The sequence below is a fragment of the Colletotrichum acutatum genome (genome assembly GCF_030867785.1).
Source record: "Colletotrichum acutatum strain CBS 112980 chromosome Unknown BDZ83scaffold_48, whole genome shotgun sequence".
Lineage (NCBI taxonomy): Eukaryota > Fungi > Ascomycota > Sordariomycetes > Glomerellales > Glomerellaceae > Colletotrichum > Colletotrichum acutatum.
In genome coordinates this window covers 172,105-198,693 of record NW_026849042.1, presented here as the reverse complement: position 1 = coordinate 198,693, position 26,589 = coordinate 172,105, and the positions used below count along the sequence as shown (strand labels likewise).

Here is a 26,589-nt window from a genome sequence, read left to right as displayed (position 1 = left end):
ATTGGAGAAGCACAGCTGTCAAACGCAATGGTCGGTAGTTCTGGAGTATTGTCCTACTGGGATTGGACATGTTATACAAGAAATGAATACATGAAATTCTCAGACTTGAATATGCCCGAATCTCTCATGAACGGTCACAAGATACGACAAGAACACTATAGCCTAGTGAGAACGGTCGTGTCCGTGAATATGCTCATCAGACCGTCGGCTCAAGTCCCGCTTCCCAACCCACTCCGTCCCATTAGCCCTCAGCAACGCTGTAACCTGTCCCATGTCAACGCCAAGAACCTTTTCAATATACTTTGGCAACTCGGTATTATCCCAGTTGCCAGCCATATCACCCTTTATGGCCGGTCCGTTCTCACCAGCACCGTAGCCGTACAGAGTGATATCGGAAGCGGTATGACCCCCCGTGGACCAGTGCACGCCAGCCCGACTAGCCAGCAAATTCCCCAACTCCGAGCTCAGCGAGCCTGCGGCGAGGAGTGTATTCACCTCGGCGTCCGTAGCATCAGCAAGCCCATACTCGGGCAAAATCTCACCCACCAGAAAGGCTTTCTTATCGGACCCGGTGTACGCGTCCCACACATCCATGAGGAACTCGGTCGAGGCGTTGACCTTGGCGAGGGGGAGCGGATTGAAGCCGTTGAGCGTCAGGCCGCCGCACTCGTGGTCGGCGGCGGACATGAGCAGGGTGTCTGTGTGCTCGTCGATCCACTCGCGGACGAAGCCCATGACCTCGTTGTAGTGGATCGTATCGAAGAGGTGGGCAGCCGGGTCGTTGGCGTGGCCTGCGTGGTCGATGCGTGAGGCCTCGATCATGAGGAAGTAGCCCTCTTCTTTGCAGTGAGTGGCGCGGTGGAGGGAGTTGAGGGCCGTTTCTACCATTTCTAGGAGAGAGGGTTCTTGTGCGGGTTGGCGGGATCGGTCGATCTCGTACATCATCTGGCCTAGAGGGTGTTATTATCCATGTATCCACCAAGAAGGCAGAAGTGTTGAAGTACCATCATTAAAGAGACCAATGTAAGGAAGGCGAATGTCGCCGAGACCTTTATCGAGAGCGTCAAAGGCCGACCGGTTCTGCATCACGTGGTAGCCGTTCTCTTGGGCGAACCCAAAGAGGTCAATCTCATCCTTTCGGCAAGAGGTCGAGTCTGACTTGGGCTTGAAGTAGCACCGGCCACCTCCGAGGAGGATGTCGGCGACGGGGCCGAGCGGGTGCCCGTAACCAATCTCATGCTCCGCAATCTTGGCGTACGAGTTACGATCGGCAACGTGAGCCGCATAGCCTGGATTACTGTCAGTGGTGTTTATTGACCGAGGCAACTTAATATGACTAGGGCATTTCTGGCGGTGGGTTTACTTACACGCAGGGGTGGCGTGGTTGATGGTGCTGGTGACAACCAGACCCGTCTTCATGCCTGCGAGTTTGGCAGCCTCGAGGATGGAACCGACAGGCTCGCCAGCGGGGTTGACGCCGATAGCTGGCACGTTTTAGTAAAATGCCGTCGAGTTCTCACGACAGGCGCTCGTACCGTTGTTGTAAGACTTCACACCGCAAGCAAAGGCGGTTCCAGAGGCGGCAGAGTCCGTGATGAGGTTGTCGCTGGACAGTGTGCGAACGTTGCCGAGGACCTTCCAAGATTGTGAGTATGAATAGCACAAACGTCAGAGTACTTCTCAACGCACCATTTTATCAGCCGCAAGCTGGAAGCTCACGGGTGCTTTGGGATTTTGACCATTCTCGAGCAGCGAGACATAGTCTCTTGCCATTGTCTGAGAGGCGGGACCGTATCCATCCGGCACGATGTAGATGAAGTTCTTGACATTGGGGAGTGACAGGACTGACTGCGCCAAGGCGGCGAAGACCACGGCTGAAGAGCGCATCTTGGAAGGCACGTCTACGATGGATAAGAATCCTCAGGAACGTCACCAAGGTTGCAGCCATCGATTTTGCTTTTATAACTATTCATCTTCGATTTTCTTGGCCGCGCATTGTGGTATCTCACATTATGTTTTATGCCGCCTGCAGCCGTCGTTGCGGCATACTCACTTGGCATGAAGGATTACATTCAATAGTGTCTCGCTAATTCTAGTAAGAGGTTCACAATTCATTGCTGCCAATACTGGAAGTACATTAAAAGCGTCTGGTAACATGAGAGATATTTCACCGGCTTGAAGCTCATCTGAATGATTAACACGAATGGTTCTGTCACCTGGCGCACATGTTTCGCAGCGTTCCTGGGGGCCAAGACGCTTTAGTGCCCGGGGTACGGCTTGGCGGTTGGAATGTGATCCCCGCTTGTCCCAATAGATGCTACGGGATGGGCAACGTGCTGCCTGTGGCAAAGGTAGGGAAGCATATTCCAACGACTGCGAAGTTCAAACCCCCGGTCTTTGCCTTGGCTTTATAGACGAGAGAGGAAGGTGGCACGACATTGGCAGCCCACGTGCTTTCGGTAATCATACTTTGATAAGACCTTGAATAGCTGCACAATCTCATCTGCTTGGATGAGGAGATAATAAGAATCTACCTGGGGCTTGACTTTGAGAAATTTCAGAACAAGGCTATGAGGAAAGGCAGGTTGAGGCCGACGGTGGAAATGCGATATATGAACTATAAGCAGAGCCTCTTTTGAAACGCATTTCAGCCCCAATTTGCCAAGCCACAGTACCTGTTGATTGAAAAGTTGTTTGATAACCAGGATGAGATAGGGCACCATTACCATGCATGTGACGAGTCCCCTCAGTAATCACGAAGGAGACGACGGCGCGGTTGGCTATCATGCTCAGAACAAGAGCTCAGTCGCCAGGCTAGTGACGACAGATGATAGTCTCACGATGACGCGGAGTTTCATGATGCAACGTTTTCAAGGGACTCAGACTGTGACTCGACCTCATGTGGTACGAGTCCAGGACTCTGTACTGTGATTCCATGAGACTCGGCCGAAACAAGCCACAAGGCAGGAGGTGTTTGTGGCTGATCTGCTGAAGCGTCAAGGAGGTTGACAGCATGACGTCAGAACTAAAGAGAGTCTATGAAGTATGGCCATGAGAAGGTTTGGAGAACTGACGGAGTGTGAGAAGCAGCCAACTTATGAATGAAATCGAGTGAGTGACTTGCAGTGAGGAGAGTGAGTGAGAGTGAGAGTGAGACGTTTTATTAGACTGAGGCGGCGAGTGAAGCTTGGGCCAGGCGTGCACCGTTGGGACCCCACATTGCTCCAGGTGGTGTAAGCGCCGCCCCAATGATTGGCAGCTGTCGCACGGGAAGAGTACAGGGATCCCCCAAACTGCCAATAATAGCTTCCCGCGCGTCTGCAATGGACCTCTCCAGAAACAAAGACGCAGGCACAAAACCACAAGACACCAAGAACCAAGAAACCCCTTCTCATTTCAAAATTAGTCTACAGTGACCCGTTACTCTCACCAGGATCCTCGTATCGACGTTGTTTTTCATTGCGGGAGGCGCTTAACCATACCATTTCTGTCCGTCCACCCACCGCTACTGCTACGGTGCGTGGGTGCTACGGTCTACCCAGTCTCGCGGCAATGGACATCTCGGCCCCGGCAACCTTGCGAGGGACTCCATGAACTAAGGCCTAGGTAATCGGTCTCCTGCTTGGCCACAAATTTGACATCCGATCACTCCCCGGCTAGCGAAGTGGGAAAGAAATGCAAAGCATTGGACGACGTCGTCCCCAAGCTACCGGGCCCTCATCTAAGCTGGGGCTCCATTTCCAACCTTGGCCAGACCCAGCAGACTAAAAGTGTTTCGAATGCCTTCACAGACCGGCGTATTGAATGGGCCACGACAAGGTTGAGAGTTCTAGACCCTTGGATCGCTTCTTGTTCTTGTCTTGCCGTCAGGTCCAGTCATACAAGATGGTGCCTGCATCCTCGCGTGCTTCGTGTCTGACGAGTTGTCGAGCACACACACACCGTCATACAATCATTTTTTCTTTGCCTGTCTGCAGTGGGTTTCGAGTCATATTGACGTCTTTCTCTCTTTCTCCCCTTCCACTCTCCTTTCTCTTCCGTCTTTTCTCGTGTTTTGTTTCTCGGTTCCTTTCTCCACGTCGTCCTTCCTTGTCCTTTGTTGCCTTTTCCTACTCTGTTCCCAGTCTTCTGTTGATCGCCGCCTTTGTGTGCCTAGACGCCAGACCCGTATCCGCTCTCTTTCAACTACCTATCTTTGGATTTGCCTGCGAGCGAGGCAACGCGGTATTGATACCACATTCTTATTCATAATATTCTTCATATCCTGTGGAGAGGGCGAGTCCGAGTCAATATCCCTACATACAAGGCCGCTTACTGCAGAACACCACAATGCTCCCCAGTCTACGCATAGCAGATGTCGTACTGCTCCTCCTGATCACCCAAACCACGCAGGCCGGCCCATTAAGACGTGGTGAGAGGTAGTAAGTAAGCCCCATATCGAGACCCAATTTACTTTCACTAACAACATGTGACAGTTTCCGGAGGGAGTGGAACTCAACGTACAGTCAAAGCATTGCTGCTTCATCAGACAGTCTTTCACCCTCATCGTACGGCTCCGCTATCTCTCTCGTCTCTCTGAAGCAACACTTACACGAACTTAGAGAACCAAGCAGCTCTGTTGCCCCGCCGGTAACACAGCAAGACCAAGATGGGACCACGCCGACCCCAATTTTCGTCACCCTCGACGGCTCATCAACGAGGACCGCGGCCGCAACAACACAGCTCGTAGACCAGAGTCCTTCGACAACACCAGTCGAGTCTACCGTACAGACGCAGACGATACCGACTACCACTTCGGCGGTATTTCTGCCTCCTATGGACAGCACCATCTCCTTGCCGCCCCAACTCACCTCCGGCTTCAAGAATGTGTCATCCGTAGTACCTGGAAACACAGCCTCCGCTTCTGCTATTATTTCCGAGAGCCTGACAGTCACTCCTCATCTCGGAGGATCTCCCGGTGCTTCCTCTTCCGCTTCCCCGGGTACACCGCTGCAGTCATCCCTCTCATTGCCGTTTCCCGTCCCTGGAGGAGAGACCTCGGTAGCAGAGTCTACAACCATAGCTGTAGCAACTCCTTCGTCTCTCGCTTCCACAACAGCCACCGCAGCATCAACAACTGCTCCAAACCCCCAATCCTCACCAGATACCCCTTCCTCCCTCCCAACAACCACAGCCTCCTCTTCACTCCCTTCATCAACACTCCAACCCCAAGTCACAGGAACACCAAATAACCAAGTCCCCACAATCCGCACCTCCACCCCAGCCGCGACAGCAACAATCTCCCCCGCCGCGGCAGCCAACAACGTCGCCTCCGCAAAGACATTCAACGCCCTCTTCGCCTCCCTGACGGAGCAATCCGCCTGCACGGCCGGCCAGATCGCCTGCGTGAAAGGCAACGTCGGCATCTGCGGGACCAACAGCGCGTTCGCGGTACAGAGCTGCGGGGCGGGGACCTCGTGCTTCGCGCTGCCGATGACGACGACGGAGGGGGTTATTGTTGGGTGTTATGATCCGCAGGTCGCGAGCCGGATTCTGGGCACGCCGATTTCCGGGTCTGCGTCTGTACCTGGTTCGACGTTCACGACTACGACAGCGGTCCCGGCGCCGCCGCCGGCCTCTTCTGACCTCGGGTATGAGAGCACCGTCACGATCACACCCACCGTCATCGCAACGTACACCATCTCGGTAACTGCACCAGGTGCTCCAGGAACGACGTCCGCAGTCCAGGCCCCTGGTTTCACGACGACTGTATTTGTCACCCAGACCATGACCCCAGCTCCCGCGCCCTCATCGACAGCAGCAGAAGGAGAAGACCCATCCACAACATCGACTTCCACCCGCAAAACCCGCACCTCAACAGTGGAAGAAGAAACCTCAAAGTCCGGTCACTCCAGCACAACCAAATCCACCATCGTAGAATCATCCACAACGGAACCCACAACGACGAAAGCAGCGGGCTCGACAACAACCAAAGCAAGCAATCCCTCAACACTAACCGGGACGTTCACGGACACCCTCATCGTGAACCCCATCCCGACGGACGCGCCCTCCGCCGCTGCGGACGCGCCGAGCCCAATCACGACGCCGAAACCCCTTTCCATGCCGGCTAATGGTGCTCAGCAGGGTGTGTCCGTCTTGACGGTATTTGTGACTGTCACTGAGAAAGAGAAGGAGACTGTCACTGTCACTGTGACCAGGGCATAAAGCAGGAGACCATGGAGAGGAGCTGGGAGTCAATACATTTTGTGCCATCAAATTTACATACCTAATCTCGGGCAGAGAAAAACAGCGTTGTTTTTGTTTCATTTTTAGCACTTTGATCATTCATAAAATAGAAAGAATACTTCATCGTAATCAGTGTCTGTTGATTAACCACTAATTGATCATCCTGTGAAGCTCAAAATTCACATCATCTTCGCTATGCGTTTTGTCTATCTTTCCAGTGACTCCAAGTGTTGACTCTCCCTTATTCAGGATTCTGACAAAATGTCCGGAAGCTTTGCGCTCTGTCGCACAAAGATGCAAATGTATCGCAAACCACCTACTCCAATGCCGGTCCAAAATCACTATGCCTAGTCAATTTCAATGATCTCAATGTCCGAGGTCACCAACGAGGTCGTCGCTTCGGCCTGAGTCTCATCCTCCGCCTCGACTGTGGTTCTGCTACCACTCGATGTCTGTGTCCGGCTCGACTTCGTCATCTTTGACGTGAAGCGCTCAACCAAAAGCGTGCTTCCCAGAGGACGCTTCGCAGGCACGGCACGACTCGACGATGAAGCTGGCGATGCCGATCCAGAGATGCTCGTACGCGAATCTGCTAGAGGCGGTGTGTCCATCATCTGCACCCCATCAGAGAGGTCGTGTGGGATGTGGACTCTCGGTGCGACTTCATCTCCGTCAACCAGAGTTCCCAACCACGCCTGGCGGTAGGACAGACCCAAGGCTAACGACACCTCCCTAGCCACACTGTTTCCAACGACCTTCCATTGGTCTTTGGGTGCCCCGAGGAGGACCTCGTGGTCTCGGAAGCCTTGCGCACGCCGCGCTTCCATGATAGTCAAAACGCGATCCTGTTCCCAATGCATGATGAATCCAACGCGAGCATCTGTGGGTGCTGGAGTGGTTGTAATTGTTGGCATGACCTTGCCTGGTAATGCTCGTCCCCAAGAGTTAGACATAAGCTCATTAACCCTCTCACCTTTCTCCGGGAAGAGGCTCCTCTCGGCCACAGTCATGACTCCCTTTCCTTTATTCCAAGTCTTGCGGAAATTCATTCCGTGTGGGTGCATTGGAATGATACCCATCTGTGTGCGTAATCTCTTGGTGACACCGACGGCGACTCTGTGGTCCGGAAAGTTGATGCAATAGTCTGCCTTTCCATCCATGATGTCAGGCAAATCAGCCGTCGCCTCTTGTGCGCTGATAAACTTGAACGGGGTGGGCATTACCAGCCGGTCGACCATTGACTTCCCGTTGGGAATCCATCCCAGTCCTCGACTGCGAATCTTAGCCGTATAGTGAGAATGAGAATGGAGAGGCATATCGGGAAGAGCGAGGCCAGGCGCCGCAAAGCATAAGAAAACTCGACTTCGGCTTTGCGGAGATCCGTAGTTCCAAGCATCTAACAAGAAGACCTCAGCCTGGTAGCCGAGCCCGACGAGGGCGCATATCAACTGGCTGAACACATCCTCGCCTCGGCGCCCCTTCGGCTGAAGGATCTCCATGACATTCTCAAGCAGGCCATAGCGAGGTCGGTAAGTGTCAACGAACGAAGCAAATGCTGCCACTAGTGACTGGTTTTTGCGTTGCTCGGGAGTGGCCTTGTCGATGGTCAAGCGTGAGAAGCCAGGGCATGGACTCCCACCCGATATGAAGTCGACCATTCCGATCTCAGGTACCCTTTCGCAAAACTCCCCTTGCAGGGCAAGTCGTTGGAGGTCGTCGATCGATCCAGCGAAAGGATGGACGGTATTAGTGGTAGTATTGGCCATGTAAGTATGGATGGCCTTGATGTTGATGTCGTTGGCCCATTTCATCTCGATCGCCCCGCCTTCTTCAAGGCCGCGGCCAAAATTTCCCCCTCCACAGAAGAGATCGAAGCCCCGAAGCTTGTCGAACTGCTTTCTGGGATCGAACCCCTGTCTGAGCGTTATGGGAGCATCCTCAATGGGAATCATAATACCGTCTTGCCATCGCTGCGTTATGAAGAATACATTGCTCACCCCGTTACGATCATATGGTGGTGGTATCTTTTCGTCGGGGCGGAAGACTCGGACGAGACATCTTCCATGGATGTTTTCCTGTCCAAGAGTAAACTCTTCGTCGGTGTAGACAAGTTCGTTCGGTGGAACATCAGGCTGCAGGCGATGTCTGCGCTCCAGGCGGCGAAAGGTTACTACGCCATTGGCGTCGGGGAGAGTTACCAACTCGCAGGGCTCGACTATAGCGTCACCTAGCTCTAGGCTTACTAACAGAGTGTCTCCTGCTAGGTAAGGAAATTCCGGCCTAGCTTGGCGGTGAGGACATCGCAGGTGTTGCTCTTTGAACGTGATCCATTTTCGCTCCTCATGGAGGTACGTTTGGCGACAAAAGAACTCTGTATCTGTTCTAGATGAACCTCCCCAGTCCACCCCATGGACTGCCAGTACCTCATTTTCCTTGATCTTTCCGACAGTAGCGTCGCCGCAGGTACAGTGGTCGGAAAGGAAAAGCTCGTTGTTCCACGGATATCTCATTATCCCGCAAAGCGTATGTGTGGGTGTGTAGATCCATGATACGTCGAAACTCTTCTGCCGTGAATTGTGGACATTATGAACTTTTTGAACGAGCCCAAACCAGCAGTCAACGTCGTTGAAGCCAGTGGTGGCTTCTCGAACCCAATAGTCTTCGTCGTCGTCTCTATGTGTGGATATCACATCTCCGACTCGTACTTCCTGTCCGGTCTTCTCAGCGATGTCCTTGGCCGTCGTATGAATCCTTGAAGCCTCCTCCAAGCCCAGGCCCTGGATGACGCCCTGCCGGAGCTTCTCCACGTCTGCGCTCGGACTGGTTGCCTCCATCATCGGCCCACAGGGTAAACGATGGAACAGGTCGTTAACGTAAGGAGTTACCACTGTCCTGGGTATGTCAGCTGGCTGACGTGTCTTTGGATTCGGCTTTGGCGTTGGCGACGGCGAAGTTTGTGGCGTGTCAGCGTTGCTTCCACCGGTTTTGAGCATCTTCTCCTGGCTATCGGCGAATGCAGTGAACTCGCGAATCTCTCTCCAGAGATAGATAGTTGTAGCTCGGTGTCCAAGGACTCCGTAGGCTTCCTTATAGATAAATTGAACATTTGGTACAATTGCTGTGCAGAAGTCCTCTTTGGAGTATTGCCTCCGCCATTTGGAGAAAGCATCCGAGTGACCATGCATATCTGCAAGCCATCGTGAGAAGTCGGATCGGAAGTCCCGGAATGTGACACGACGGCTTTGCTCTATAGCAGCGGAGAGATAGTCCACCACGTGCTTAGCCAGATCTGCAACCCAAGTAAACCCGGCATGGTAGCGTCGGTACTCGGGAGCTGGGCTTCCAAGCCGATAATACACATCTGGGCCTTTCTGTTTGGCGATAGCAACGTTGTGTTTGGAGCGTATCCAAATTTCAGAGCCGACCGTGGCCTCGGATGCTCCGTAGTTCCCGATAGGCAATTCCTCGAAAGGAATTTGCCTAACAAAGAACCGCTTCTCTCCCACAGACAACACACCGTCGACGTACATCTGAGTGCATGCGGTCTGGATACTCAGATGTTGCAGGGGACGCATCTCGCAGGGATACCGTCTCTCCTTGTAAATTTTCATGTTGCCACCCGGTACTGTAGCGTCAATGTACACGGCGAAGTCTTCAATATCGAACACAATGAAGTCTTGCTCTCCATCCTCGCTGTTCTGCTGCATCTCTTGGAGCAAAGATCGAACCGCTACCCATTCTCGTTCGCTGGGTCGTGGCTCTTCGCCTTCGTACAGACTCGCCGGCCTAATAAGTGTACTCGAGGGAATGTTGATCGATATGTTTTGCAGAGGTTTGCGGGTCATCACGGGTAGAATAGTGCCTATTCTTTTGCCATCTTGGTCAAATACTGGCTGCTCCTGTAACGGGACTTCCGGTATAGCGTCAACCTGCATTGACGATCCTGAGAAAGGTGCTGTGGACTCATCATCGACGAAGAGTGGTGGTGCTAGTGCTTCCAAAGCTTGAGAAGGCACGAGATCCTCAAAGTCAGGTAATTCGTTGTTGTCGTAAGCATTGAAAAAAGGGTCCGCAAGCAGATCCAAGTCATCCTCCCAGTTGTGGGGGAGACCGCCATCAAAATCCCCCATTTCCTCTTCCTCTTCCTCTTGAGTAAGTGTTAGTGAGATGAACACGAGCCAACATAATATAGAAAGACAAAGAAAACGTACCAATAAGTGGAGGAGGCATGATCGAGGTAGGTACGGCCCGGGTGTTCCACACGCATCAAACCCCTGCCTGGTGGGTGCTTTGTTTGCCGAACAACAGGGAAAGGCTTGAGGCTCAGCTGTATGTTGCAATCGAAATCAATTAAGGCCTTACGGGCAGGAGTGGTCAGAGTGAGGTCCGCGAAGTAGTCGCGTGCCAAGGTGAAGCAGTCACGGTCGTTAAGCGTGATGTTGTATCTGGAAGGTATCTGACCAAGTCTGGAGACACCTGGGTAAAGCTCAAGATGAGTCCAGCGAATAAACTCGAATTGACCGATATGGTAGAGTGAGAGACAGGTGTGAAGGTGAGTTGGTATAGTAGGGATTTGGGCGATGGCGAGGTAGGGTGGGTACGCTGGCAGAAGGCAAACCGCGACGAGCAATGGAAGGCGAGGTATCTTTTGCTGGAGTTTTCCTTGAGAAAGAACTGGACGGCGACGGTTCCTAGGTGAGAAATGTCTAATATTGAGAAGAAAGTATTAAGTACCTCAGACTCGCCAAAGAAAGAAAGAAAAATTACCGAAAAGGGCAAGCATCCGAAAGAACTCATCTACTAACCTTAGGATTTGAGCTTAGCATTCAAAACAATTGTTTACTTTCAGTCATTCTACAATAGTTATCAGCGAAGCTCATTGGGTAAGCGCGATCCACAATTAGTGCCATGCTGTTGCCGTTCCTGCAGCGGCTACCTAGCGCAGGGTTTCCCGGAACCTCGAAAGTCACTTTGCACAATGAAGTACCTGTGTGTTGAGCATAGTTGGACTGCTGTATCGCGCCCTGAATTAAATATTCTAGCATCAGGCAAGACATATTTGTATTATTCGCTGGTATAGGAAACATGCAGCAGGAGTGTTTTCTTGGGGTTGATCCCATGAGTTGTTCTTTGGTGATACCAACTTGTCTCAAGTACCTCAGCAGCGAACTGAAGATATGTCACTCCCTGGGCCTTGCGTGGATTGAATTTGGGTATTAGCCAAGGCAAGCCAAATGTGTCTTCACTTTGGAGTCGCACTAAATGTGTGTATCTTGGCATCTTCTTTAATCATTGAGTTGGGTATCTTTTGAAAGTTCAACAGCAGCTCCTAGTTTAAATAGACATAAACCTAGGCTTCCACTTTACCTTCCTCCTTTTCTTCTCTGTACTCGAGCACAATCCTCCTGACTTCGAAGACGACCTCCACGGCAATAAGAATGATGATGATCCACTCCAGCCTCGTGCTATGCTGCTCGCTCGACATCTCCCGCAGGACACTCGCAATTTCTTGAGCATAGTCCATCTTCTGGTTCAACGTCCGGATTCGTACGTTGACGTCCAGCGCACGGCCAACCTGCTCATAGTATCCTTCTAGGCCCAGTTCAGATCGGCTGTCCCAGAAGATGTCTGGAAGAGAGTCAGTGAGTTCGGAATAGTGGTTGAGCCTCGCGCGAAGGCTCAACAGCTCGCCCGTCTTTTGCAAAATGAACTTCCTGCCCAACGGCAAGCCCGAGCCCTTTGATAGCACAGACGGGATCTTTCTGGTGCTCTCAAAGTAAGCCGTCAGCGCTGTTTCCAGCACTGCGAGCTTTGTACTTCGGGCCAGTCCGGAAGAGAATGCAATCTTGGCGAGGGTTGTATCAAGCCTGTCGCCATCTCGCTCTTCGAGCTTTGTGCCCAGAACTACGATGTCACCCTTCATACTGCTCGTCTCCTTGCTCGGATCGGAAACGTACTCCAGGTCCTCCACCTCCCGAAGAGCTGGCTTCAGCGGCGTTTCTGCCGCATTCAGCAACTGCTTCGTGACAACGTCTGGGGGCAAGGCCCAAGTGACAATTGTTCCCGAGGGGAAAACGAAAATATCACCACCATTGACACCTCGTGCGTGGACCACCTCGCTCGCCTCGAACCCGCTCTGATATGGATCAATATCAAACCCATGGGCCCGCAGAATGTCCAGAACTGTTCCCATATTGAAAGCTTCGGCAACACACACGGCGTTTATCAGTGTTGGCGCAGACACATCCATCGTCTCTGCTGGCACCTCTCCTGGTTCTCGTTGCGCCGGTCGCTGGGCAATAATCGCTACGCGGCGTAGGGAGTTCTTTGCGCCGGCGGAGCGCACCCCCTTACGCTTCGGTGCTGTGAGCTGAGACGACTCGTCATCTTCCTGCCTTGGTGGCCTCTCGGTCGGCTCACCAGTGCTCTGGGAAAGGTAAACGTTCGAAGTGAAAAAGGTCCGCTTCCGCGGCATGCTCGCTGGTGTTGTGACATGGAAGTATCGCTGCGGGCAGGGCGTGGATCGAGCGGTGTGCAGCCCGCGGCTGAGCGAGGATGCTATTTTGAAATGAGAAGGTCGCATTTTGAGATTCCAGGCACCATTGAGCAATTCAAAGACAAAAAGACAAGGAGAAGAAAATCCAATACTGCTTCGCAGTTTCGCAGATGGCAGTTGTTGGTTTCGAAGTATGGAACCTTAGTTACCTTAAGGTACAAGCAGGGATCTTTTTCTTATCGATTGAGCTGCCTTATCGCACGTGATGCACTGCGGAAAGCTTCCCGCAGTCGCGACCTTCGCCCCCGGACCTTTTTTTCTATGGAACTTCATCAAGCTCCCCTAAGCCCAACGTTAAGTAGCCTCGTAGCATCTCAATCGCGGGATCACAAGGTTTTGCTAGCAAAGATGGGGCAATGCGGCCGCCGCCCATTTCCAGATCACACGGTATTGTCCTGACCAGGGGCCGATGGGTGCTTGGCCGCGACTGGCAAGCTGTGAGTACTTTCTCCATCTACGACAGCTCTCTCGGACTCATAGTTAACATGGTTATTCGTCCAAGCAGCTATCCCAACGGCACAACTACCAGCCCTGCCATACTGCCGCCGCACTACAACAAACACCTTCTTGGCAACTGATCAGACCGTTCAAACGATCCCCCCAGTCACATGAAGCGCCGAGAGCCTCATCACGGCGCGATTTGATACGGATTGTGCGCCATGAGCGGTCGATATTCTCAGACTTGCTCCTTGCCGATGCTGCCGACCTGTATCGCCTTCCCTCCGAACCACCATCCGAATCCAAGCTATCCAATCTCCGATTCCTAGCACAGTTGAGGTCCCCTCAGCTCAGCGTCATCACCGCACAGGAAATCCTCCGCCAGGTCCCAGAGCTCAGACCAGACATTGCGCGCCTGCTATGTGACAGTCGACAATGGCAGGCAACCCTACAACAATTGTCCGCGAGAGGTCATACACCGGCGAATGTGTCTAGTTGGGCTTGGATCATTATCCCGCGCGATCCGGACAAGAGGGTCGAAAGATTCCTAAGCAGACCAGGCCATAAGCCACTGTTCGTCTTGATCTACCTGCTCACCAGCAGGCCGTACTTCCAGAGCTCCGAATCCTTGTTGGGGCTACTGAGATACTGCAATACATGGTATGCGGAACGACAGAAGTCGTCCAACGATGCACCGCAGGCCTTTGACTTGGACTCGGTAATTACACCGGTTTTGTTTAGCAAATTGCTGGACAAACTGTGTCAACATGCGAGCAGACTGCAGCCCGATGCGTTGCCTGATATCGCAGAGCTCTCAGTGTCATACATCAAAATTATCCCGCTTGGCCATCGACAACCAGACAAGGCGTACAAGTTACAATGCCAGGTGCTCAATCGCGCTATACAGGCTGTATCAGTCTTATCGAGAAAGTCCCCGTATCAGTACAGCTCTTACAATTGGACAGCTGTGACGAAGCTTCTGTCACTATCTTCTACCTCGGAGAAGACCCTCATCATTGAGGAAGAGAGCTATCGGGCGATTCGGCAAGTCTTGCTAGCACTACCAAAAACAGCTTCAGAACGGGACACGGCCAGCACACTTGCCAGTCACTGGCCCCCACATCGGATTATGCGCGATGGCATGGAGGAGAAGTCTGGTCCTGAGGCCTACCAAAGCCGAGTTGTCAAGGCCGGTATCATGATGCAAGAGGGTGGATATAGCAAGAAGGACTTCGACTTGATCACGGATATCCTAGGTGGCATGGCTCCTGATGGCTCGCCAACGGTCCAGACTAGAGCGAATTACCCGCGCCACCTTCGTGTTGAGCAAGGCGCATGGGCAGCTCAGATCCGTACGACTCGAAATGCACAAGAAGCTTGGGCCCTGTTCAAACATCCTCCAGAACCAGGGATGAAGCCCACGTTTGAAGTGTACAGAGAATTGATAGCCAAGCTCTCTGCAAAGTCAGCAAAATCCGGGCATCACAATCTCCCTGGAGATGGGAGGGAGGTTTTCCCCTACAACGACGAAAACCTCAGCGACTTCGAGAGGGCGCGGACCAACCCACCCAGCATTCGCAAAATTGTAGAAGAGATGTACAACGCAGGTATTCCCATTCGTGGATCATTCTTGGCTGGACTTATCAAGCAGTCACCCAGCGTTGACGTCGCGCTGCATCACGTCGATTGCAGTAGCTTGGAGGAAGGACTCAAAAGCAGTATTAGGCAGAGCCTGAAAGACTATCAAGGCCTCACGGGGAGTGCGTTGACCAACCCACCTCACGACATACTACACGCATTCATCGACCTATTTTGTCGCCTTCAACCAAACCGAACATCGAATACACCCTCGCACATCTCCAACAAGAGCATGTTTAGCATCCACTATGCATTTCAACTTGCGCAAATGGGCTGGGCTTCAACTGACGTCTCTGGGCGGGCGCCATGGGAGACGATACTGTTCAATTTGGGTAGATCAAACATCATGGTCAGCAACAGCATGCCCTCGGAAAATAATATAGAAGTGTTGCATCTGGCGGTTAAAGCCCTGAAGATGGCTGAGGGACATTCCGGGCTCAGTCTGAACATGATCACTGCATTTGCCAGTGTATTACGGAAAGCGGTCCAGCCCCGACTTGCCGCCTTGCTAACCAAAGATGTGGCCAAAACGCCAGTCCATTCTGAGGAACAACCAAGTGACGAAATGGCAACGGGGAGCCCGCGCGTAGAAGATGCGGCCGCTTCACGGACTCTAGACGAAGATGAGGAGTTTCTGTCGCTGTATCAAGCGCAGACAAGCAAGATCAAGAACCCCAAGGGCCGCATATATCGACTTCACGGCCCTTCCAGTAAGCTGTCATATCGCCAAATTCTTACCCCTATCTTTCAACGCGAAGAGCTGGGCCACGACCAGACACCAATCGAGGCAGTACAAAAAGCATCGAGCCAACTCAAGACCGCGTGGAGAGCACTCGCCACCCTGGGTCCGGCGCCCAAACCCGATGTGAACAAGCTCGTGACAGCAGCGACGATCAACACGTACATGCGCACACTCGCGTTCCTCGGCGATCGCGAGGAGATGGTTCTGCTGATGTGGTGGATCATCCGCGAGTGGACTCCCAAAGCCGGCGGGGACCTTTCCCTGGCGCACGCGCGGTACCTTGCGAGGGCATTCCGTGCGTTCCGAGCCTACGCGGAACCTTTGCTCGACCAGGAGACAGTGATGGCTTTACGCGAGGAGGTCACGGCACTGAGCGATAGCAGGAATGGGGGACCGATGCACTGGCCTTCCGATGAAGAGGTGGAGGAGTATATATATGAGGATGAGTGGGGAAATCATCAGAACCTACATGAAGTCATCAAGCGTGGCCTGGCCATGAGGCAAGAACAGTCTAGGCTGGAGGAAGACACTCAGGAGAACGAGGCGTCCGACAAAAAATATCGGATAGGGGTTGGACGTGTAAGATATGTATAATCACGCCCATTACATGATGGGAATCTACAACAGAAAGGGCCAGCGTGGCAGGCGTCGTGTATCAAAAGGGATAGAATCGGGGAATACTTGGATAGATACCCAATTATACCAACACAAAGTTAACTCACACCAATGGTTTCGGCCAGTTTGATCTTGAATGCATGATCTTGAAAGGCAACATCGTCTATTGAATGAAGAATCGCAAAGTCTATGTTCCTCTTCCATTCCGAGGCTGTATCTTTCCTCTTTGATCCAGAGGCCTTATTCTGCCCCAAGATAACGTGTCCATGTCCTCATAATTTCCTGTCCAAAGTAGAATCCAACGAACCGGCCGACTATTCCTCAATGCTTTCTCTGAGACGCTTGATTTCGGGCATCTCACCATCGTCGCCCTTTCGCTTCGCGGAAGTCACGCGCACAGTTCGCGGAGGTGTGCTCTGCGGTGAGTCCACTCCGAAATTTTCGCCGGGTTCGATCTTGCTCATAAGCTGAGTCAAGCTCTTCTCCCTCTTGATCAAACGCAACTCCTCAGTCGTGTGCTCAAGAAGGGCGCAAGCAAGGTGGGGGTGGATGAGCAGGAGATCCTTGAGTCTGCTACGCAGGCCAGCGTTCGTTTCATACTGCGGCATAATCATTCGCAGAGCAACCTGCAGTCCCTCCTCATTCCGAAAGTTGTCAAGTATGTAGTGGACGGTGTCGAGAAAGTCTGCATGGTCGGTGTGGTTAGGCGCGATGGTTAAAAGTGCGGTTTTGGCTTGGTCGTAGAGTTTGGCCATGTTGTACGTCCTTGCTCGGACCAAGACGCAGACGGTAAGGAACATACCATGATCGCTGCAGTCGAGTTCATGGGTCGGACCTTCCGCGTTTACCTGGAGTCTCTCTGGTATTTTTGTGTTGACGCAGGGAATGCTGAAGGGCTTGTAGGCACCGGTGTACATGTACTTGAGAATCGCCATGGTGGTGTATCCTCCAGTGAGGACGAGACGTCCGTTCTATAGGCGTTTTGTTAGAAAAGACACCTTACTTAAGTGCTTTATATAGCTAGATTAGTTTCAACTTACGACCAGAGGCAACTTTCGCCATTCATCGCACTGGCTAAACACAACACACCGGTGACCGCGAAAGACCTTCCCGGACGCCTCGATCGTCAGGTCGCTCCACTTGCTGGAGTTGAATAGGCTGCTAAGATCAACACCCGCCATCTCGAATTTTCAGTGTATGTTGCGTAAAGCGTTGGAAGTATGCTTGAGCGAGCGATGGTTCTATTCGGTATGATGTTTGGAAGGGTAACCAAATTGAAGTGAGATGAATGGAAAGAATGTGGCTCTGATCGATCTATCCAGTCTCTCCTCGTTTATTTGTTTGGTCAAGTGAGAGATAAGGTTGAGGTGAGAGGAGGAGGAAGAAGAAGGAGGAATAGAAGAATTGAAGAGAGGAGGGCTTTATATTGACGAGAAGTCTCTTCCTGATCCCCTTACCCTCAGAGAGAGAGGCAGTAGGTTGCTCTTTCTTTCTGTAGTCACTTTGTAAATCGATTCCCACAGAAACTCAGAAGCAATATAGTGGTTGAGGAGATTCATTCTTCCATGTTAATTCCTTTCGCGACATAGCTCGCGGATATCGTAAAACAATCGAAATCACAAGTTCCAGTCATAGAGTCCAGCTCTTTCCTCGCCGGCGAGTATCCTAACGTTCCTGCCGCTAAACTCCTGTATCAACCCCCCTCCCTTCCTTTCCAGGTCCTCAAGCAAAATTAGATCTCCCCTTCTAGCGCAGGGTATTTTACAGCGCTATGAGAAGAGGAGTGACTCCGTTTCTTGCTCCCATGAACAATTTTGAACTCAAAGCTGTCGTCGCGAACCACCTCTGCCCACCTCTGCCTCTCTTCTCTCCCAGTCTCGCTCTCTTTCTCTCTTCCTATCACGCTCTACATCACGCTCATCCTCGACCCAAAACTAATCAGCTCTGCATCCTTGAGCTCGAAGATCAGAGATCTTCTCCTGTGCCTCGACGAGATCTTTTTGGGTCTCAGACAGAGCGTCCAAGCTTGCTTCCATCACGTCGAGAGCAAGCTGCGGGTATTTGAGCATGGTGGGTTTTAGTCGATCTCAAAGCCGACTGCTGATCAGACAGTTATATGCAATGGTTCTTGCAATACTTGCGAGATGGATGGGGAAACCTGGATGCTGGCCACACGTCTCGTAGAGCTCGTCGACCATGTCAGGGAAGTCGACGTGGTTCGTGAGCTGTTTTGCTGCCTTACACAACGCCCATGCCGCTTTCATATAGAGACCGAAGAGATCTACTTCATGTGCCAGCTGCATGGCATGGATGGACCAGTACATTGAGTGGGGCCGGTCATCGCCACCAGCCTCGCTCGCTCGCCGGATCGCCACCTCGTATTGTACCTCGTACTTTCCTGAGTACAAATACCGCAACATAGTGCCGAGGGCTTTGCTATTATAGTTGAGATGGGCAATGTCATTTCCGTTGACTTGGTTCTGTAAGGCAGGCTGTTGAAAGAGATCCAAAGAGTCCCAGGTGAATGGCTTACCAGAGGTCTAATGGAGGCCACCACGTCTCTCAATCTCGGACATTAGCTGAAGACAATGTTGCGGTGAATGGGGTGCTCGGTCTCAAATCCATCATCAGTATTGGTGGTGACGAGCCTAAGATCGCTGTATTCGCCCGATTCTAGCAGCTGGGAGAGGTCCAGGTCGTCCATGCTTGCGAGAATAGGAACGAAAGAGTTGTACGGAGTTGAGGAGATTAGGTCGAAGGGCCTTCGAGTCGTCCAGCGACTTCCTTTTTCACAGAATGTCGATGAAGGGGAAAATGAATGAAAGAAATCAAGAAGATAGAGGATTCAGGGATAAAAGGTCGACAGATGTCGAACATGTCTTTGAACATTGGCCAGCAACGAAATCAAGGTTATCTGCAAAGAAGCTGAGTATGAACCTATAGTATGAGAATGTAAAGAAGAACCTTCATTGCGGTAGATAGTAGGTATGTAGGCCCGTGGCATTCGGATAAAGGGGCAGCGGGATGAAGAGTCTGACGGTTGGGTGGAACTTAGAAGAGGAAGGAGCAAAGCCTGTCTTTCGGTCCTTACATTTCTTCTGGCCTACTTGTATTTGGAACAGAACTTTTGTGACTTTGTGGTGCGTATATTCGAGTGAATATGCATGGCTGACAAGTATTGCTTGCCTGGACATGGAGTCTCTGTCTGCCGCGTCTCTTACCCCCTTACACCTATGCGCCGACAGATCCACTTGAATTATATTCCTTAAGTCCAGATCATTGGGTATCTTATATGATCACAAGTCCAAGGGTCTGGTATGGGTGTGGAAAGTAATATCCCAGAACCACTGAACCCTCCTAGCTGGTCTACACTGGAACCAGACCAGTCGGTCGTCAGGGTCAATCGTTACCCATCGTTATGAGGGAGCAAAAGTCTTTTGATTTTTGAAGAATAGATTAAATTCATCATTCCTCTACTTCAGTAATCAAGCTATTATAAAACCCGGGATTTAAAAGAGTGTTTCGAATGTTAAGTAAGGTGCGTTGTCAAAAGCGCGATGTTGACCTCAGTCATCGTGCGGCAGAGTGGCGGGCATGAATCTGATCCCACAGCAATGAATCAGTGCGAAGCGTAAGGCTGTTACTGCTAGCTTGGCTTCCAAATCTGAGCATCTTAGAAGTCCCGAAGAGGGTGACCGATGAGCGCAGCCAAGTTCCCAATGTCGACTCCAATGAAGCTCTTGAAGATGCCACCACCGAATGAGCCCAGCTGATTTCCCAGCTTAGACTTGACGCTCGCAACGAATCGCCACTGTAATCTCGGGGTCAGCCTCTAGGCCACACCATAATATGTTCTGGAACTTATTTTGCATACCTGGAAGGCGTTCATGCTCTTGTCATGATAGACAAGCCAACGCGAGGTTTTCTCGTCATTCTGACCGTACTGGAAGGAGGTGTCAACGATGACAGTGAATTCCGGTTCGCCTGCAACCTGCTTCTTCTTGAAAGCGTCAAGATAGTTGGTCTGGATGAAGAGGACGCTCTCCTGGTCCCCTGTAGATAGCAGCAGTCAGTTCGAGATCAATCTTCCACGTACAATCGGTGTCAACAAACCCTGGCTCTTATTGATGAAGGGAACAGTGTAATACTCCTGCGAGCGTTGCTTGAAGTTCTGCTGCCACTCAACAGTGACCTTGTTCTTGTCGATCTCGCTGGCCGAGACGAAGATCTTGTTGCCCTTCTCAACAACGCCCATTTTGATATGATGTGCGGGAATTGGCTAGTGGTGAGATGAAGAATGTGTTGTAAAAGGTAGACAGGTGTTCGATGACTGTTACAGGAAATAACTCATGGACTGTAGGGTGGCCTCTTGGCTTTTATAATTTTCCATCGCCATGAAACCGGTTTACTGGGACCAATATCTTTTTCCCCCTCCTTCTCCCTGAGATGAAAATTTTACATGCGATTCCAAGTACGTAACAGTGGGAAAGATCTTGGTTCTTCCTCCCTCGGCTTCCATACGAGCTGTCCACTGGCTCATTGCCTCTGCTTCGTACCTTCGTAAACTCTGGATTTCCATCTCCGCACCGCCCTCACAACATCAGGTAGCCTCATTTCATGTATGACGTGGAAATCCTTCCACAAATGCAGACATCGTATCATCTGCCGTTTCCAGAAATGCCACAAGTCCCCTTCATACTCTCGAGCATTGTTCTTGGACTCTGGTCGTATTTCAGCTCACAATGCTTGCAGAACTCAGCTCTCCAACATGAGCTGATCGTTTCCAGGCGATCGACTTTCCGTCACATATAGACCGGTCTCGAATACTGCCCAAGGACACTGCTAGGGAGGTTGAGCCAGCCATGGTTCGTCGTGAGACCCATGGCTGAGTTCTAGATCAAGAACCGCATATACTCTCCTTCCGGTCAGTTATCATCTTCGTGGCCTCAATGAGCTCCTCAGCCTTCGTTAGGCTGTCTGGCTCATCATAGTCTCGATCCAAAGGGGGCCTGGAAGATGTTTAGGTGGCATAGGTATAACAAGTAGATCAGCAGTTTGTGATAGTGGAATGACGGAAACGCTCAGTTTGCCACAGTCACAGATCACTGCAGTGATCGAATCAGAAGAGTTCCCAAAAGAGCCATCACAGTTGATTGTATTGCGTACTTATCCAGCGTGGCTTGCAGTGAGACTCACATCACTACCCACATCGCCCACTTTCGACATAAACTGCAAAAGGGCCCCGAATATCATCATTTCGTCTCGAAAACTTGCAATCAGGTCTAAAAACGTAGGCAGATGGATCTCTACCTCTTTCCTCAATCGTGAAACCGAGCGGAGTACGAGCTGCCGCAGAGGCGACGAGGACTGTTGACAACTTCCGCACTCCACACAATCTTGTTATTGACTTGACCATCATATTTTGCATAAAGACTACCTCAGAATTGTGCTGCATCGTAATAATGGGATTGTGGGGTTCGGAATTCTAGTGTGGTGATTGACGTTGCTTCCTTCAGCTGTGGCTGGCTGAGGCAAACCCCGCAAGTTCACACAACTATCGAGGGCTTCTTTAGTCGTCCACACGTCTCACTCTAGGTAGCCATTTTCTTCAGGTAGCCATGCTATGAGACCAAGTGATGTCTGCTGGTTCCGGTATACCATGGGGTAGAACATGGCAGAGCGGAGTTGTTCACTTTTGTTAGGTACGTAGTCTGCCAGAGACTTGCGCCTTTCTGAACTGGTAACTGTCTGACTCTTGGATTCACCGCCTCCTAAGGCGCTACAACACTCCGCTTGTGGCAGCTATCACACTCGGGCCGGAAAGCAATCGAACTTTGGTGCTCAACACTGGAGTGTGGGATATGCCATGGCAAATCTTTTCCTGCTTTGGGTGATGATTTTCAAAGGCAAGTCGCAGTCACGCACCAAGATTGAAATCTACAGCTAGCGGATGCAAGTAAGTTGGCTCTTGACCACTCGGAATGGCTTCTGTCCTTCTTCGAGCTGCTGATCATTAGGTTTTAGGATCTTAGATAGTCGGCTGGGTTCAGACGATACTTCCCCAAGCCCCAAAGTCTATCAAAGGGGTTAGCACTATGACGAGTTTATCTAGTTGGTTTTGATTTCAGGAAATACAAAGTTATACATAGAGCGGAGTCGAGCCGAGTGACGATACTTGAGTTCTGATGTTAGAAGGCTGGAACTGTTGGCATTGCCGAGGGACATATGTGTTCCCTGATTTCTCCAACACCACAGATTGATAACGCTCAATGAGATATTGAAGTGAACCAAACTAATTTGATAATAGAATATTTGTATAAAGCTTGTCCAAGCTGTAAGCTCCGATGAGGCCAAAACTCTGCTATTAACAACTTAGTCCCACAATTAACTCGTCTCAAACCCAACTCCTCACTATGGTCGGCGACTGGGTAGAAAGGAGTTCAGACGGGTTTAGAGCCATGCTGCCATCCGGCAATACACTCGACGCACTCCGTTCCTTTGTAGTGACATAGCTTTCTCTCTCACGCACATAAACACATACACAAAGACACAAAGGCACAAAAAGGTCAGACGCAGGTGCCACTAGTTTTTGATTAGGATACAAAGTGTCGGCTACTCGAATCACTCTATACACACGGAGCCAACCCCCCCTATCCCCTTTCCACCGTTTCCCGAGCCAAGATGATAAAAAAGACCATGATTCCATTTCCCCTTCCCCACGTTGTGCGTTTGATTTCATGGAAAACAGAAGAAAGGAGGAAAAGCAAAAACCTTCCTTCCTGTTGTGCCGATGTGGCACAAACCACTTCCATGTCGACACACCCTCCGTAAAACTGAGAAAAGAACAGTCGCCCTTGCTGGCGATCATCTACCGAGTTTTGTCAACTCTCCTCCGAAAACTTTCTAATAACACAAGGGCCAGAACGCCAAGAGTCATGGGGTTGCTGGTCGAATCGAGAGGTTTCCCTCATGCAACTGCTTCCCCATGTACCCATCCATCCATCCATCATCAATCAGACCACCACTTCTGCGTCGCTCAGTACAGCGAAACCCGCTGTCCCGAGTCGCAGGCGAGATTTGTAGAAAAAAAAGGTCCCTCTCTCTCACACCAACTCCGAAAGGACATCGCTTCCCTGGCTATTCAGACACCGTAGAGTAAATGGAAATCGGCATTTTGTTGACGCAAGATACACCACGGCCGACAAAGACGGAGATCGTAGGCATCATTTTTTTGCCGAGCCGGGCCGCGGTGAAGATTGCACCGTTTGAGGCGGAGGCTTGGCAGATGGTGTCGTCTTCTGACCACTGTTCCGTGCTGCGGCCTCTGCCAAAAGTCTGCTGGACACTGGAATAGGCATCCGTGGATATAATTCCTGTGGCGGCAGGTAAGGATTGCCATATTGCTAGTTTGGCTTCCTGTACGGCTGCTGTTGAGGTATAACCGGAATGGGCACCGGCGTCACTTTGTGCGGGATTGGTGGAGTTCCGTTCGGCTTTCCTACACTACCGACAGGGCTCTGCGGCTTCGGGGTACCACCTGCGGCCATGCGCGCTCGCATGTTGGCATTGTAGGGAGATCCTTGGCCGTTCTGGTCGTCGGCGGGTACTGGGGTCATGTTGTTTCCTTCATGTGTACCCTGTATCTTTGTCCCGAAAGCCGCGCTCGTTTGCTGTGCAGCGGCTCTGTATCTCGCTTGCTCGGCGTGGAGGCGCTGCTGGTCTGTCCTTGCAACGGCTGTATTGTATCCAGTTAGAGAATTCATAGGTTGTTGAGGGAGGTGGCTACCATTCGGATAATGCTGACGGTTGATCGGAGGGGTGCCAGGCACGTTCTGGTGGGGAGTCGATCCGTAGTACCGTTGCTGCTGTTGGTGTGGAGTTGGCGAATTGTATTGACCAGCTGGTACTTGGGGCGACATGTTCCGCGATTGCATGTTATTAGCACCATTAGCGTAGTAGCCTGCGTAGCCCTGGGAAGGCGTGCTCGGCTGTTGCGGGAAAGACTGTTGGTAGGGCTGCTGGAAGCGAGCATTGGGCGTGCCGTGTGAAGGCGTGCCTGCGTAACCAGAGTATTGTGGAGGTCGCTGTTGAGACCCATACTGAACACCCTGGTGGCCATACGGTGTTTGTGCCTTTCCGACGTGCTGCGCATAGTTGGTGTATCCATTGGTGTTCCGGTAATTGCCCGGCTGACCGGGACGGGGCTGCTGCGCATGAGGCATCTGGTGGGGGCACCGCCCGGACGAGGAACGGAGCCTTGCTGTGGGGGCATGGTAGGCTGTTGCCCCGACCGGTAATAGCTGGACGGCGCGATTGAGGGTGTTCGTGTGGGGGTTCCGTACTGTGCCGCCGCGTACTGGTTGCTGTAGGGGGTGGATGCACTAGGGGTTCGGTGAGGGGCAGGCCGGTTCGACGGAGCAGAAGCGGCGGCGCTCTGCTGTTGACGCATCCGGGCTTGCGTTGCAGCATCGTCCTCCATCACGCCCTTGTATTGATCTTTGCGGACCTCGAGCTTGGTGCTGATGAGAAGCTCCTCAAGTTGGTTACCATTGAGTTTAGCCACTGCGTAGGGAGGGAGAGTGCCGACAATCAGACTCAACTGAGCCCTCAGTGCTTCGTACGTCATAGTCTCTTCTTCCGTTGGTGCCGAGACAGCACCATGAGAAAGCAAGTCGCCATTGACGGGATCGCCTGCGTAACGATTCTGTGATGATGGCAATGTGAGGTTGCGGATGCGCTGATACGACAGCAAGGTCTCAATCATGTCGGTGACTTCATCGAGGAATTCGTCAACCTCCTTGTCGGCGGGGTCCTTATCCTTGGGTTTCGACAGGACCTCGTTCATGTCTTCCAGCGCCGGATCCACCAGCCATTCATCCCACTTCTCAATCGCCTCAGTGATGAACTCTTCGTCCACGTTCTCGATCTCGGCCTTCTCACCAACGTGGTTCTCGAGCGTGTCATCATCATCGAATTCCTGCAACTCGGACTCGATGAGGCGGTTGAAGTTGCGCTGTCCAGTAAGCTGCCAGTACATGCGACCAGCGTGACTGGACGGAATGACAGAGCCGGAATCATCTCTGACGGGCGCGAAGCTGGAGAATGCGCTGCGAAACAAGGACTCCATTTCGTTAACCTCGATTTCGGTAGACGAAGGTCGGTGACCTGCAAGACTTTGAGCACGTTCGCGCTGTCTAGTCTTGCTCTTAGACGAGGGTGCCGCATTGGTGTAGTCCAAGTAGCAACCGACTGCGACCTTTTTGCTAGAGTAAGATTCGTTGTAATACTTGGACTTTTGCGCCGGCTCGGGATGGTAGAAACCGAGGACGTTTCCCTTGACCAGCTGCTTGGGTTGCTTAGGCGGTTGCAGTGGAGGGAGAGGTCTGCTCGAGGAGAAGAGCTCTCCAAGAGTAGCTGATCTTTCGCTCTGGCGAGAAGGAACAATGTAGGTTTTCGATACGCCCAAGGGAAGTTCCAAGGACGATGCCTTTGCAGCCAAGCTCTCCTGTCCTGGGACTTTCTTGGGCAAACTTGAGAAGAGTTGCTTGCCATGAGGGCCAGGGCCAACAACCGTCAAGACAGCGTTGCCTGGGGTGAGTTCTGGGGCTGGTTTGATGTTGCTGACGTTCACAGCGCTGCGTGGGTACGATATCTCCCTTCGAAGGAGGTCCATGGCCTTCTGCTGAAACTCCTTGGTCTGCACCACAGCGCCGCCATCAATAACGTCCTTGTCCTTCTCAACCTTGGCCGATTGAAGTTCCTGAAGTTGATCTTTGACGGCTTCGACGACATCGGCCGCGAGTTCGTCGACATGCGAGTACGAGTCGTGGCTGACCTTGTCGGCGATGGTGGCTGGGCTATCGGCGGACTTTTGGCGTTTCGCGTCGGGCTGCTCTGCATCGGGTTCGGGAAGGCGACGCTTCAGAATTGACGGGTTTGCATCGAAGCTTTGGACTGCATGTCAGTACAATGCGGCCTCGGGGCTGATGAAGGGGGATGGGCGCGCAGCCAAGGGCGCAAAGGGCGGCGCGGCATTCGTACCTGCTAAGAACAGCAAAATAGTTCTTGATGAGGGGTTTATGATCCTCCTTTGGGACTTCAGCATCGACTTCCATCTTCTCCGGTCCATGGCCGTTGACCTCGTCGCCCTCATCCTCGGTGTCGCGCTTCCTCTTCACAGGGACGACGGGCTGGGGGGACTCAGCATGGTCCGGTCCAGGGATGCCGTTTGCCTGGACCGAATCCGGCTGCGCCATTGTGAAAATCGTCGTCGTGAATCGTGGTTGTGGCTATCGGTGGGAATTGTCGCGATGCCAGGGCGTTTCGGGCGGTTCGTTCTGTCGATATCACGCGGGACGACGGGGGTGGTAGGTAG

General features: G+C 52.0%; 9 protein-coding genes across 9 annotated transcripts; 2 read left to right on the top strand and 7 right to left on the bottom strand.

Moving 5' to 3' along the window:
* Positions 1-162: 162 nt before the first annotated feature.
* BDZ83DRAFT_577910 (alkaline phosphatase) lies at positions 163-1,887 on the bottom strand (the record flags this gene model as incomplete). Its single annotated transcript, XM_060505071.1, has 5 exons — positions 163-950; positions 1,005-1,289; positions 1,368-1,484; positions 1,536-1,635; positions 1,690-1,887. The coding sequence occupies 5 exons, from the start codon at positions 1,885-1,887 to the stop codon at positions 163-165; spliced, it is 1,488 nt and encodes a 495-aa protein (XP_060364820.1).
* Positions 1,888-4,329: 2,442 nt separating this feature from the next.
* BDZ83DRAFT_752340 (uncharacterized protein) lies at positions 4,330-6,204 on the top strand (the record flags this gene model as incomplete). Its single annotated transcript, XM_060514185.1, has 3 exons — positions 4,330-4,421; positions 4,476-4,547; positions 4,602-6,204. The coding sequence occupies 3 exons, from the start codon at positions 4,330-4,332 to the stop codon at positions 6,202-6,204; spliced, it is 1,767 nt and encodes a 588-aa protein (XP_060364819.1).
* A 158-nt stretch (positions 6,205-6,362) lies between these two features.
* On the bottom strand, positions 6,363-10,455 carry BDZ83DRAFT_792569 (uncharacterized protein; the record flags this gene model as incomplete). Its single annotated transcript, XM_060515764.1, has 2 exons — positions 6,363-10,372; positions 10,437-10,455. The coding sequence occupies 2 exons, from the start codon at positions 10,453-10,455 to the stop codon at positions 6,573-6,575; spliced, it is 3,819 nt and encodes a 1,272-aa protein (XP_060364818.1). The 3' UTR covers positions 6,363-6,572.
* A 1,040-nt stretch (positions 10,456-11,495) lies between these two features.
* On the bottom strand, positions 11,496-12,904 carry BDZ83DRAFT_621844 (uncharacterized protein). The gene has a single exon (XM_060508290.1). It carries the CDS (start codon positions 12,806-12,808, stop codon positions 11,576-11,578), a length of 1,233 nt encoding a protein of 410 aa, XP_060364817.1. The 5' UTR covers positions 12,809-12,904; the 3' UTR covers positions 11,496-11,575.
* A 154-nt stretch (positions 12,905-13,058) lies between these two features.
* Positions 13,059-16,474, top strand: BDZ83DRAFT_327092 (uncharacterized protein). Its single transcript, XM_060502396.1, has 2 exons — positions 13,059-13,218; positions 13,287-16,474. Exons 1-2 carry the CDS (start codon positions 13,138-13,140, stop codon positions 16,191-16,193), a joined length of 2,988 nt encoding a protein of 995 aa, XP_060364816.1. The 5' UTR covers positions 13,059-13,137; the 3' UTR covers positions 16,194-16,474.
* Positions 16,475-16,528: 54 nt separating this feature from the next.
* Positions 16,529-17,395, bottom strand: BDZ83DRAFT_752336 (uncharacterized protein; the record flags this gene model as incomplete). Its single annotated transcript, XM_060514184.1, has 2 exons — positions 16,529-17,185; positions 17,255-17,395. The coding sequence occupies 2 exons, from the start codon at positions 17,393-17,395 to the stop codon at positions 16,529-16,531; spliced, it is 798 nt and encodes a 265-aa protein (XP_060364815.1).
* A 467-nt stretch (positions 17,396-17,862) lies between these two features.
* Positions 17,863-18,918, bottom strand: BDZ83DRAFT_741199 (uncharacterized protein; the record flags this gene model as incomplete). Its single annotated transcript, XM_060513084.1, is given in 4 exon segments — positions 17,863-18,040; positions 18,150-18,300; positions 18,313-18,706; positions 18,802-18,918. The coding sequence occupies 4 exon segments, from the start codon at positions 18,916-18,918 to the stop codon at positions 17,947-17,949; spliced, it is 756 nt and encodes a 251-aa protein (XP_060364814.1). The 3' UTR covers positions 17,863-17,946.
* Positions 18,919-19,887: 969 nt separating this feature from the next.
* Positions 19,888-20,607, bottom strand: BDZ83DRAFT_730901 (uncharacterized protein; the record flags this gene model as incomplete). Its single annotated transcript, XM_060512856.1, has 3 exons — positions 20,328-20,607; positions 20,089-20,267; positions 19,888-20,046 (listed from the first exon to the last, which is right to left on the bottom strand). The coding sequence occupies exons 1-3, from the start codon at positions 20,467-20,469 to the stop codon at positions 19,888-19,890; spliced, it is 480 nt and encodes a 159-aa protein (XP_060364813.1). The 5' UTR covers positions 20,470-20,607.
* A 3,010-nt stretch (positions 20,608-23,617) lies between these two features.
* BDZ83DRAFT_752334 (uncharacterized protein) lies at positions 23,618-26,470 on the bottom strand (the record flags this gene model as incomplete). The annotated part of the gene is made up of 4 exons (XM_060514183.1): positions 23,618-23,949; positions 24,019-24,358; positions 24,409-26,161; positions 26,256-26,470. The coding sequence occupies 4 exons, from the start codon at positions 26,468-26,470 to the stop codon at positions 23,618-23,620; spliced, it is 2,640 nt and encodes an 879-aa protein (XP_060364812.1).
* Between the last annotated feature and the right edge of the window lie 119 nt (positions 26,471-26,589).